Source organism: Geospiza fortis, unplaced genomic scaffold, assembly GCF_000277835.1.
Source record: "Geospiza fortis unplaced genomic scaffold, GeoFor_1.0 scaffold281, whole genome shotgun sequence".
NCBI lineage: Eukaryota > Metazoa > Chordata > Aves > Passeriformes > Thraupidae > Geospiza > Geospiza fortis.
In genome coordinates this window covers 2,235,175-2,248,884 of record NW_005054340.1, presented here as the reverse complement: position 1 = coordinate 2,248,884, position 13,710 = coordinate 2,235,175, and the positions used below count along the sequence as shown (strand labels likewise).

Below are 13,710 nucleotides of genomic sequence, written 5' to 3'. Positions count from 1 at the left end.
AAAGTATAGATATAGATAATAACCTAAAATTTTCCCCCTCAGTTTCCCTAAAAACTGTTAAAGAAAAAAAAAATTAAAGGGTCAACCCTATAGTCTTGACTGAAATTAGAAGTGTAGGAGGAGAAGGGACTCCACTCAAAGGCTGCAGGTTTTAATGCTTGGCAAGAAACTGGGAATTTCTAATTGCTGGCAGCATTTCAGAGGAAACATTTGCTTTGTTACTAAATTACATGCATCTAGCGCACTGAAATTATCTACAAATATAATTCCTTTTTTTTAACAGCTTCAAAAATATAGCTGTCATGAAGCCACTCTGTTAAGACCCATGCATTTTTCTATTAATAGTTCACAATTATGACTCACAAAGATACAGTCAACATACTGATATTAATTTATGTAATAAACTCTTCATCAAAACCAGTATTTTATGGACTTAATTGTACTGGAATTTTGTTCAGGTTTATGTCTTGCTTTGAAAAGGACATTAAGATAAATAGGCTGGTGGCTTTCCACACAGATTGTGTTCTCTTTTCTTTTTATTTAAATCATATATCTTACTTCCTTCCCCTCTTCTTGCATTTCCAAAGTGCTGGGCTCCTAGCAGCTGTAACTCAAACAGCCCTATTTGATCCTAAATATATCATTCTTATTCTGTGCAGTACACTCTGGAGCTCTAGTTGAGTTACACTTGCTGGACCAAATGTTAAAACCCTTTCCTGACTAGCACTGCTGAGAATTGCATTTATTAAGCCACTCTTACAGTCTGAAAAAAATGTCTTTCATTCCTTTTACAGATATGCCTGTAATAACATTTCTAGTTTGAACTATCACACCTTTTTTTTCTTCCTGCCTTTGAATAATTCAAAGAGCAGTTCTATGTCACAGACATTTCTTTTATGAAAAATCCTCTCTTAGGATTTCCCTGCTGAAGCTGAGAAGTTCAGCAACCAGACATAAACAATAGGTTATCTGCTGCTGTGGAATGTAACAGGTCTGCCTGGATTGGCCCAGTTTGGATGTTTGGAGTTGGTGACCAATCCAGAACTGAGATCTCTCGGACACAGTCCGAGAGAGCTGGTTTGTTATGATTCTTTACTTTTCTTAGGTAGCTAGCAGCTTCTGGAAACTCTCCGTTTTCTTTTTCTTTTAGTATACTTTAAATAGATGTTTATATCATAACGTAATAAATCAAGCCTTCTGATCATGGAGCCCATCTCGTCTCTTCCTTCACCCCAAAACCCTTGTGACCACTGTCAACAGTACTATATAGAAAGGCAGGACCTGTGGAGCTGTCCAGAGCAGAACTAAAATCTTGTGTAGTTTGCATGGGTTCTTGAAAAACCAAACCAAACATGATCTGGCTACATCTTTTGTCCAGCACTCATGGATGCCTTGTGCTACTAAACCAGGGAGAGCACCCGCTGGCTACTGAACAGTTTTGCTCGTGTTCCCATGACTCTGGAAGGTCTCAGTTCCAGATATCGCTACCTGCAGCTTTCCTGAGTTGTGCTCACACCATGTGTTGTGATGTGAAGAAATTCACCTTGTTGGGTTTGCTCCGCCTGTAAGTTTGATTCTCACTTTTCTCCTTACTTAGAAAATGTGTTGAGGTTTGGATATCTGTCATTGAGGACTCTCAAGGTCCCATGCTCAAAGCTAACCTGCAAAGGCTAATGAGGGGGTGAGGTATTTCTCTGAATAGACCTCTGGGCTTTTCACAGCCTGTGAAACAAAAGCATGCGGCTTCACTCATGTCTTGTTCAGAACTTCAGCAGAAGGTGGCTGAAGTGTTTCTTGGCTGTATCATCCTTGCTACAGCAGCAACAGAACCACTGAAAATGCCAAACATGGGGACCCAACCAACAAACAAGGGGAAGCCATCAATACAGGAAAGGCAAGAAACCCCTCTTCTCTTCTGGAGAACCCTCCCAGTGGTGAGGTCATCTGTTTTGAAGGAGCAGCTGAGAGCAGCTTCAATTACAGTAGTCATGGTCAATTCATGTACCCTGTTACAGGCTGCAGGGAAGAAGAGCTGCAAGTACACTTTCTGTGCCTATTACCCTGGGAAGTGTTCACATCTCCAGTCATAGACTGGCAGTTCAGACTAAAAAGTATCCATGCACTTGCTAAGTCTTCCTCCATGAATTTGCTTACTTCTCCTAGCCATGTCTTCTCCATACCTCCTGTTGCCCTTAGATCACTGCTTGAGCTCCATGTAACTCCTATGTGAGGTCCAGAATCACTTCAGGATTGATTTTAATATCTTACCTTCTGAGCCGCTTTCTTCAGACCCTTTTGCTCTGTTCTAATCCACATCCTGCAGAAATACAGGCATGTGGGACAGCACATTAAAACACCAAAGAGGGAAGACAACAAAAATAGATTTTACTTTCATTTTTCCCTTTTCCCCCCTTCCATTAGCATGGATAGAAACTATATGGAGCTGAACGGATGTTTATAAAATTGGTAATTAACATGTAACATACCAAGTGTTTTAGAACTTATTTATCCCAAGCCAGCATTGGAGCTGGTACATCCTAGAAAGGGAAGACTGCAGCCAGTGAAGGATTCATACTGAAGCATAGAGAGGCAGAGAGAAATCACCAGATTCTGACTTCACAACCGCCCACTCTGCTCATTGCCTCAATGATGGCACTGAGCATGACCTGTGGTGATAACAAGAGAGGGGAGTCTGGAGTGAAGTTGAACCTGGAAAAGGGGAGGGGTGTTTTTTCCCTAAGCATTCTAATGTTTGTCTTTTTTTTACGTTTCCCAATACCTAAATCTGTAATTAAATACGAATGCTAATTGGCAATAAATTAAGTTAAATTTCCTTACTCAAGTCTCTTTTGCCCATGACAGTGCATGAGAAGTGATTTCCCTATCTTTATCATAGCCTAAAATTTTCTTGGTCCTCCTCTTCCTGGTTTTGTCTCCATCCTGCTGCTGTGGGAGTGAGTGAGTGAGTGAGTGAGTGAGTGAGTGAGTGAGTGAGTGAGTGAGTGAGTACCTGTGTGGGTACTTGGCTGTTGGCTGGGTGGAATCCACCACTGCAGGCAAGTGTGACAACCAAAGATTTGCCAGGAGAACAGAGCTTATTGAACTGCATTTTCTGATGCTTGGAAGACATCTAAATGACAGCTAAAGAATGCCTTCATAGCTAAATGCTGTATTTGTTATCTGAAGCTCTAAAGATGTCAATTTTCAATATTTTTAAGATCACAGAATAGCTTGGGTTGCACAAGTTTAGTTAACTTAGTTGCCTCCCCATTTCAATAAAGCCTTGAACTATGGCCAAAAGCTTCACTAAGAGAGGAAGCTGTTTTGGTTAATTGGCTTCCCAAGGCATTTAACCTCAGAATTATGCAAAACTGGGGTATGTCAGAAGATGAAAGCATCTGGGACCCATTCTATTTCTTTCATGCTTTTCATTTTTCCCTCCCAGCAGCACTGTTCAACACACACAGCTTCCAGCAATGTTCCAGCCACCCTCCTCACTCATTGGCTATGGCTGACACAGAGCTGACCCAAAGCTCTGTGGTTCATCAAGAGACGTGCAAATCAGCCAAGCCCCAGGGAGAAAAGTTTTCTGCGTTTATCTCCTGTCCCCCCAGGTACACCACATCCTGCCTCTGAGGCATGTGGGTCTCCTTGGATATTTTCTGACAAATCTTTCAAAACGCCTCTGCAAGGCTCCCTGCTCCATACCTGGACAAAATCAGGGTTGCACTAACACCACAGAAGATGCTGTGAATACAAATGTCACTCAGTGAGGCAGAAGCAACCCCCCAGCCCAGCAACCATGCCAGGCTCCTCTACAAAATAATTTCAAGGGACCATTACAGAGTTATATCCCACCCTCTGACAAAAGCAGACCCAAAATGAGAGTTCCTCTCCTGCCAGGGAAGCCTTCAAGCACCCTGAAATCCTCACAAAAGAAGAGGGAGAGACCAGGTCTTCTGTGGCACCAAAATTCCAGCTTTACATTTTCATGAAAATCAGGAGCTTTTCATAAAAATGAAGCCCCCAAAAAACATCTGTGCTGTAATAGTACTAACATAAAAGGGGCTAAGGTGGGACTATTGTAATATTGATGAAATGTAAAGAAACAGTGAAATCCAAATCCTAGGGGGAAAAAAAAAACTGGGTCTTTTCTATGCTTTGACTGGACAAATCTTTCTTCTGGTCAACTGAACCATTTTGAATTCATACATATGCCTTAAATCTGTGCTTTACACAAGTTTAAAACTGCATTTGAAAACTATTTCCTAGACATTGAACTCAACACTCTGAGCCTAAGCAGGAGAAGTTGGCAGCAAAAAAAACCCACACTGAGCAATTTTTAATTAGCTTCAACTTAGTAGCCACAAACTAGACAAGAATCAATTTCAGTGTTAGAGCTGAAGAATGAGGACTGACAGTATATCTTTTGGAGTTAAAGTGAAATATTGGATGTGGTTCATACATTTTTTGAGATGCAGTTTGTTAAAAAGATGACATTCAAACTGCAAGACTTTTTACCCCGTTATAATAAAATATACACTTTTCTTCAGCTGCTCTGTTAAACTCTTAACACACATTTTCAGGTTTGGGGGAAAATCCAAATCCAAATCCAACGCTGAGGCTTCAGTACGGTTTCTTCTTCTTGCTAAACTAAAAATAGTAAATAAGTACCACATCCTGACTTTAGCTGCCTACAACCCTGCTTTTAAAAATATTGGTAATGACTGTGTGCTTCTGGATTTGAACAGAAATTTGTCTCTGACACTGACTGGAAAATATCCTGCAGCTCCTGTCACTTACATAGGTAACAGTTTGTTTCAGATGCACTTTATTGAGGATGATTTTATTTTTTTATGGATTTTTCTTACATACACACATCCCCAAGTATATATACATATACATACATATATATATATATGTATATGTATATATGTATATATACTTGGGGATATATATATACACACATACAAACACACATGGTTAAAACTCAGTGCAACCCCAAACCTGTCTCAGTGTTTCTTATGAGCCTCTCTGCATTTATGTCTAAGACTTGTGATTATCCTCACCTGAAGCTCCTCTATTTTCACCTCCCATTTCTGTTCCTGGCATGATTTGGCTGGCACCTCTGACACCTGGTAAGCCAGCAGATCTGTTTCTGTATGTCCTTTCCAGATTCTTGGGACAACATTAATCTCACCTAACTTCAAGTATCTAGAGCAGAGAGATTTACGCTGATCACTGCCAACTCCCACTACAGTCAGTGAAGAGAACCAGTCCCTTCTAGAGACCCACCCCTCTGGCTGTCCATGTGCCCCTGCCTTCCACTGACAAGGCAGAGAGCCCTTTCTTAGGTGACCTGGTTCAGATGCAAATATCCAAACTGGCGAGGTATACTCCACTGTCTGTTTTAGATTTTTATTAATTCCCTGCTGTTAATATGCTCAAGATCACAAAAATGTACATTTTCACAAGTTATCACTTTCAGCTGGGACACTTTTGTATTCCTAAACACAAATAATATGCAAATCATTAAAAAGCCCACTACAAAAATACATACTTTTTATGGTATGCCTGTTTGTTCCAAAACAAGAATAAAATACAGACAAGTTTATTGATAACTGTCAATGTTACTGTTGATGCAAAATAGATAATAATACTCTACACTTAAGTATTATAACTTTTCCCCATGCAGAGCAGAACCAAATCTAAAATAAGAAAATTATTTCATTCAGTGAAAAAACTTTCTTTTAATAAATAAAAGTACTTGCTATGCAGGTTTTGATGAGATGAAATTATTACAGTTATCAAGCCTTCTTAATTAAAATCTACAAATCATTCAATAAAACTGAACTCAAACTTTCAGAAAACAAAACAGCTACAATAGAGAACTCAGGTGTTTGTATTTTTAAATATATATATATACATATACACACAAATAAAACGAGCATAAGGGATAAAATAGCTTTTCTTTACACAAAGGAACTGAGCACACTCCACTGACTCCAAGCATTACCATGAAGATACTTCATGCAGTTGCTTTGGCTCCTGCAGGCCCTGTTCCCATTTCTGCTACGGGCTTGCATTTTATCCTCAAGGTTTAATAAAACAAACCTGCCTGTCCCTCTATATCTCTAGGATACGGAAAGGAGAGGCTTTGTTTCTTAATAAATCCCACCCTCTTCAATATAACCATTAGCCTGTGGCATTGTAAGCTTTTCACAAATATTTTGCAAGATCTAATACTTCTTCAAGTTAAAGACCCTTATTTTGAAATAATCAAAATGCATTGATTCTTTTAGAAAACAGAAGTCAACAAAATGTTCCATGTAGGAACGTAAATCTCATTCACTTGTCCTGGACAGACTTCTTCAAACACAGAGGTCTAAATTAAATATATCAATCTTAGGCAAGGAGATTAATACATAATCAGAGGATAAAACATATATGCAACACTGCTGAATTCATATAATGCATAAAAAATTAGTATTTTCTGAAAATGCAGTGTTTTGACCTGTATTCCATGCACAGCTTTCTCAGATGAATTGCAAAGGAAATCCTGGCAGGTAATGTTGAAATCAGCCCTTAAAGGATTTACAAGTTGACCAAAGCCATACACAGCCACTGGCTGTGACTCTGTTGGGTGCTACCTATTAATGCTGCCCTTTTTACCTTGGAGAAAGCGATGTACTTTACTCACATACACAGGAGATCTTCCATTCATCTGGCACAGTATTCCTAGGTGCTGATTTTTCCCCCTGTGTAACAGTTCTTCCCCTTCAGGGAGCACCACTGGGTGCAGACAGCTCCATTTCCCATGTCTGAAGTTAAGTGCAACCTGATGCTGCTTGCTGTGCCCATCCCTGGAGAGAGGTGCTCCGGCAACAAGGGAAGCCAAGTGGATTTCAAGCAGCCATGCAGAGGCCCCAGTTTATATCCTTCCATCCAATGCAAGTTAAATAGCATGGAATATAAACTGTGGGATCCTGGGATTTCCCTCCTCTGTGAGTCATCCTACCCAGCTAGAGACAGACACGAGTAGGGAAACCAGTCATTGCTTTAGGCACTTGAGTTTAACCCATCTATGGATGTCAGAGTAAACCCTTAGGCTAGCAACGGAAAACTCAGCATAACCTTTGCCTTCGTTGTCAGGCAGTCCAATTTTTTTTGTCTGACAATCCTCAAACATCACATTTTTTTGCCCCAGACAGTATAGCAATATTTTTTATGGTTTTTATGGCTGACTGATGGTGAACTGAGCTGCAATGGGAAAGCAAAATGTTTACACAATAAACCCATAAACCATTTTGTAATCATTAATGAGCATTCTTAAGATTTTACTGCGGCTGATTAGAAACTAATTCACTGGAATTGGTCATTCACTATACTATACAAAGGAAAAAAAAAACACGGGTCCTTCACGTTCTGAAAAGGGGGATGTGATAGTAGCGGTCATCCTCAGTCAGGAGAGAAATCTCATTCCATTCCCTTCGGTATTCATCTGGATACTTTACTTGAAATTCCTCTGTATTAAACCTATGCAGTCTGTAAACTCGTATCTTTACTTCAAGTAAGTATCCAAGAAGAAACAGGTCAACCTAAAAATGAAAGAAATCCAGCAGACATTTATTTCTAGGCTTCGAAAACTAAACTGAAGATAATCCAAGTTAAGGCAAGTCATTTAGCTTCAAAACAGTAGACAAGGAATAAAAGGGGCCCTTTTCCTAGTGGAGTAAAAACATTAAAAGCTTGAGGACATTCCCAACAGCCCTTCCACTTCTCTTTTGCTTGTAGAAACATTTGTCCTCTGCCTGACACCATACATAACCTGCTCCCCAGCCAGCTCTCACAGCTGACTGGGGAGCAAGAAAGGAATAGCTGTTACCAAGACTGATACACCCTGAAAAAATGGGAAGCCCGCCACCTTGTGATCACTTGCTACATATGGAAAACATTACAGTGAAAGCAAAGAGTTTCTTGGTACTTCACATATATGAAACTGGAGAACTGGCATCTTCATTGATACTTCTTGCAACGGATTGCTTAATCAGGAAAAAAAAGGTTTGGGAAAAGTTCATATCCTTGGGCATAGCCAGACAGAGCAGAACTTGCCCAGTTATAATCAAACTGCTCCTAAATTTTTCTGCATCACGTAACAATTGACTTGATAACTGAAATTGATTGTAAAAAACAATTTCAGCTATCGGAAAGTGAAACCATTTGCAGAGTGGCAGTGCGGAGTTTATAGTCAGCACTGAACTTCTCACTAATTATAAAACAGGAAACAAAAACCTTAACTTATAAATGTGATTAGTAGAGTTCTTATTACCGACTCTTAAAAGACATTAGATCTCATGAGAACCAAAGAGTGGGAAGAAAAGAGAGTAATGCTACAGGATTTGGCACAGTGGAACACATAGGAAAAGCAAAACAACTGGTCAAAACAGCATCATCTAAAACTATTTTACATATCAAAGTTATTACTGTTCTAAACTATGTCTTATTGATAACCTGTAGCATTTATTTTTGGGGCACGCTTACTGCAGGTTTTTTTTTCCTGGAACATAAAAGGCTATCCTCAGTCCACTTCCCCACATCTCAAAGAAAAAAAATGGGCCAGCTATCATGGATGATGTATAATATAATCACCTAATCACCAAAAAGATGGAGTAAGTTTTGTGATTTTTCATCTATATCCTCACCTGGTCTAAGCAAATAGAGTCACCTATGGAGTTCAGATGATTCATCATGAAACTCAGAGGGTCAGATGAAGAGTCACGAGCAAAGAGAAGGCTAAAAAGGTTGTGTACGGGTTTGTCCCTGCTCTTTATCTGCTCATAGGCTTCGACAACTTCATAGAGCATGATGAATTTTATGGCCTCATAAAGTTTGTATTCCTTGCTTTCATCAGAAAATAGTGTATTACACATGCTTCCTCTTTCTTCATGATCTCTTGTAGCACTTATTTCAGCCCACTGGAAAGCACAGAGAAAAAGAAGATTATCAAAATTATTAAAAATTCTATTTAACACAAAAGATTGCAAAACAGGAACAGAAGCCTGGTCTAAGTGTAAAGCAGCGATTAATCGACAGAGCCCAGGCACAACAGCATTTGCAGGCAGCAGCTCCCAGTCTGATCAAGGCCAATGGTTTGAGGTACAACAAGGCCAAGTGCTGGGCCCTGCCTGGGTGACAACAACCCCCAGCTGTGCTACAGGCTGGGGACAGAGTGGCTGGAAAGTGGCTCAGAGGAAGAGAGTGGAAAAGTGGGGGTACTGGTCAACAGCCTCTGAACATGAGCCAGAGTGTGTCCAGGGGGCCAAGAAGGCCAATGGCATCCTGGCCTGTACCAGCAATGGTGTGGCCAGCAGGAGCAGGGCAGTGATTGTCTCCCTGCACTCAGCACTGGTGAGGGCACACCTCAAATCCTGTGCTCACTTTTTGTCCCTCTCTGTGAGAAGGACATTGAGGTGCTGGGGCATGTCCAGAGAAGGGCAGCAGACCTGGTGAAGGGTCTGGAGCACAAATCTGATGAGGAGCAGCTGAGGGAGCTGGGGGTGTTTAGCCTGGAGAAAACAAGGCTGAAGGGGAAATCTCATCACACTCTACAACTACCTAAAAGGAGGGTGTAGCCAGGTGGAGGGTTGGTCTTTTCTCCCAGCGAACACGTCATAGAACAAGAGGAAAAGGCCTGAAGTTTTGCCAGGGGAGATTTTGATTGGATACTAGGAGAAAATTCTTCATCAAAAGTGTTGTCAAGCATTGGAACAGGCAGTCCAGGAAGTGGTTGAGTCACTGCCTCTGGAGATATTTAAAAGTATAAATGTAGCACTTGTGGACACGCTTTAGTGCTGGGTTAGTGGTTGGACTTAATGATCTTAAAGGTCTTTTCCAAACTAAATGATTCGATGATGATGGAGGTGGGAAAGGCAGCAAAGAACCCTGTTAGTAAAAACAGGCAAAAATACATCTCACTGGCCAAACACCATCTTTACTAAAAAAAAAAAAAAAAAAATTAAGCTGGGAGCTATGCCTCATGCCCAGTAATAGCATAAGGCACCACAGAGTTGCTTTGAAATAATTTGTTAATTGTAAGAAGGATTTATTCATTCTTTTAACTTGAAACTTTTTTCTTAAAAATGCAGATTAAATGCTTCATGCACTACCATCAGCTAAAAGAACTACAACAAGCTGGAAATGAAAGCCAAATAACCCAACACTGGGAAATGCAAAGAGCAACAAGAACAAAATGATAACTGCACATAACTACCAGCCCATCTCAAGAAGATGCAGCTGTCACTTGGCACAGCAAGGGTGCAGGCAAGGGACCAAATCATCTATTTTCATCCCCTCTTTTTCTTTCTCATGTTTTGTTTCTAGAGCTTAAATTAGTCTGTTTGGGGTTTTGTTTTTGTTTTTATTTTTTAATTAACTAATTTCACTGCAGATGCAAAGAAAGTCCAGAGGAGCTAAAGAAATGTGCAAGGTCTTGACAGGCCAACTCTTTATCTCTTCTTCAGGAGGCTTTGGAGCTACTGAATCTCCCCACATTTTAAATATTAATTATATTAAATAAGAATATTATAATATAATTCTTATATTAAATATGAATTATAGTCCTGGGTTGGGGATGATGGCAATCTGGCAATGCTAAGCAGAGGGGGCAGTGAGGCTGACAGGTCTTTGCAATCAAGTGCAAGCTTACAGAGAGAAATTATAGCAAAAATGGATAATCAAAACATTTAATGGGGATAGAATCGTTTTAGGAGAAAATGCACTGTTTATTTACTTCTTTCCAGCTGGAGAGGGAATCTAGAGGCATCTCATACACCATGTTTACTTTTAATCAAAATGATGAGATACTTCAGGAGCCACTAGATGGCAAGGACTCACTGTAGGGACGGTGGCCTCCCTAACTTGCAGGGAACTCCTGAGTACTTGGCCTAGTGGATCACCAAAACCTGGATTCCCCTGCAGGAGAGATGATGGCCTTCCCAGCAACTCAGCAGTGTGAACCCGGGAGGGAGGCTGGCTGCCCCACTAATATGCAACCAGGAGAAGTTCCTTAATTCTGTCTGAACCAAATTCTCAAGGCTTTTATTCCTCCCAACCATTTCCTAGATACTCACGTTTGTCTTTAAGGCCTCCATACATTTGCGCAGCTTCCCAAAGGCATTGGGACCCGTGTATCTTTCTGGCCCAAAACTGTATTGCTGAATCCAGTTACAACCTTGAGAATACAAAAGCTTTTCAGGGAGCTGGGAAAAAAATAAAAGGCAAGCTCATCATAATCATAACAAGAAGCAGAGTATAAGGTTGTATAAACTTGTCTACATACAATTTACGATGTGGTTCTATCAGCTGTTTGTATAGTTCAAACAACAAAGTAAATGGACCTCACAATTCAAATGCTATGAAGGAGGATCCACTTAACTGCCAAGTCCTTAAGAAACTTTTAAAACAGGGCCAGCCAAAAAAAAAAAAAAAGATGAAAATATGCTTTCAGCAAAATATATAACCCACACTCTGGAAAAGCTGGATACTTCCAAATTCAGCGAGGTATTTAGAATTACAGACACCTTCTACTCTGCACACGCCTCTCTACAGGCAAAACCTATAGATCCCACCTCCCTGTCACTATCTCCTGATAAAACTCCTGGAGTCCACCTGCTGCTCCAGCAACATAGCAGCTCCCAAGTGAGCCACTGAACTTTGTATGGATATGGATGGGGAGGATGCAAATAACCTGTTGTGTTAAGGGAGTGACATCTAGAAGGGTAGAAGTAACATTCACCCATCCACTTTTACTTTTTTTTTTTACGTCATTTAGACTCATGTTCACATTGGTATATTTAGATTAGGGACAATTTTTCAATTAAATGTAGTTCAATGGGTTTGAAAAACTTATCTTTGAATTCTGATAATGATTCTCTACTTTGACAGCCAGCATACCACTTTTCACATTGAACAAAGCCTCCTTCTGCTGTGTATAGATAGCTACAATGTGTTCATTCAGGAAATTAATTTTACCTTCAATATATCTCTTTCCTTCATCCACGAAGGAAAAGGAATGCCTTGGCTGAATATCTGAAAAAGCACTGCTCTTATTACACTGTAGTTGTCCCTCCTGACTTGTCTCAGGTATTTGATATGACAGCTCCTAAACAATTTTTCATATGCCTAGAAACAGAGCAAGAAAAATTAGCAATAAAAAATATTAAACCTTGGAAAAAAACCCATGTTATTTGAAGTCCAATTCCAAACTACTCATAAGAGGGAGCTAGGGGAACAAGAGAGTATATTTTTAAGATTTATATATGCAGAAATGTTAAACCACCATGTTTTTGTAAACACCTTAGACTGGCGCTGCCCATTGAGAGTGATTCTGCATTCCTTCCAAACCCAGCAACTTGTTCAAGTCTCTGCACTGTCGCTGCTGTAAACATCCACATGGTCAACCAAATTAGAGCAGATCAGCACAGATTTAACCTCAATCATTCTAACAATTTGCACTGACATGTGAGATGCAGCAGCAAAAGGGCAGGAATGAGTATCTGGAGAAAACTCCTTCTGGCAAAAAACATCTCCTTACATTGACCTGAATCCATCGTACAACACTGACCTGAGGCAGAGCAGATCTGGCAGCTCTGTGCTGAAGTGGACAGCCCTTGGTCCAGCTACACACTCTGCATTACCACTGGCTGCCATCTGAGTCCTTGCTGAGACAATTCTGAGCAATGAACTGGCAGAGAATTAGGGAGAGGACAGTGCAAGTCCCACAGGCCCCATCACTTCCAGTTTGCTTCCTGAAGGGGGCAGCAGGATGGTCTCAATTCCTCATCCTCGGTCTGTCTTGGTTACTCCCTCATCCCCCTCCATTACCACTTCTCAGCTGCACTCTGTCCCCTTACCCTTACTGTGTTAGCTGAGATAGTGAGCCTATTAAACTCTTTCTGCTGAGGGAGCTTCCTGCTGCTTCAGCAAACTTGAGGGCTTCAGAGAAGCCTCTTTCTAGATGACCTGCTTTATCAGCTCACCATCTAGGTGTACCACATCCAGAAGAGAACAGGAACCAGCACAAAAGAGGGAGAGGGACTGCGTGGAGGGATAGAATGTAAGAAAATAAAGATGGGGCAGAAGGTAGCCTCACACCTGAGGAATTGCAGCTGTACTAATCACCAAAGATTAGGAACAGGCCTGCCCTTAATAGGCCACAGCTGTGTCCAGTAAGAAGAAGAGTACTACAAAAGAGTGGGTCAGCTGGATATGAGAAGAGAGATAGAGTTTGTTGGTTGTGCTGCGAGGAGCTGTACATGAGAAATCACCGAGAAGGTATGGGAGCTTTGCAATATGATGACAACAGGACAGCTTAGCTGGACGAGGAGAGAAAGAGGGTGAGACAAGTCAAACATGGGATTGTTCCTTTTGGGAATAGCAAGCATGATATGCTGGATCTCTCAAGACCTCATCTTAAAATGTGCTCCTTACCATGGCAACTTCTACATGATGCAACCAGACATCCACTCACTGCTCCATATACAGGAGTCTCCTTTTCAGGTCTGGTCATCCAAAAGGCTCATAGATTTATCTGAAAGGCTTTTTGCCCAGTATGGGCTTGCAAATTTATTAGAAGTTTTGCTATCTTTTGTTACTTGCTCCTCCAAGTAGTTTTTGCCCTTGTGTGTTGTTCTGTGAACTCTTGGTACTGCT

General features: G+C 40.7%; 1 protein-coding gene across 1 annotated transcript in view; it reads right to left on the bottom strand.

The window, feature by feature from the left end:
• Positions 1-5,404: 5,404 nt before the first annotated feature.
• Positions 5,405-13,710, bottom strand: part of OTULINL (OTU deubiquitinase with linear linkage specificity like) — a 25,573-nt gene continuing 17,267 nt past the window's right edge. The window contains exons 5-8 of the mRNA XM_005422566.3: positions 12,031-12,180; positions 11,130-11,258; positions 8,703-8,975; positions 5,405-7,598 (exon numbers count right to left, since the gene is read on the bottom strand). Coding sequence (XP_005422623.1) covers positions 7,419-7,598; positions 8,703-8,975; positions 11,130-11,258; positions 12,031-12,180 — 732 coding nt within the window. The 3' untranslated portion in view covers positions 5,405-7,418. The remainder of the gene's footprint in view (positions 7,599-8,702; positions 8,976-11,129; positions 11,259-12,030; positions 12,181-13,710) is intronic.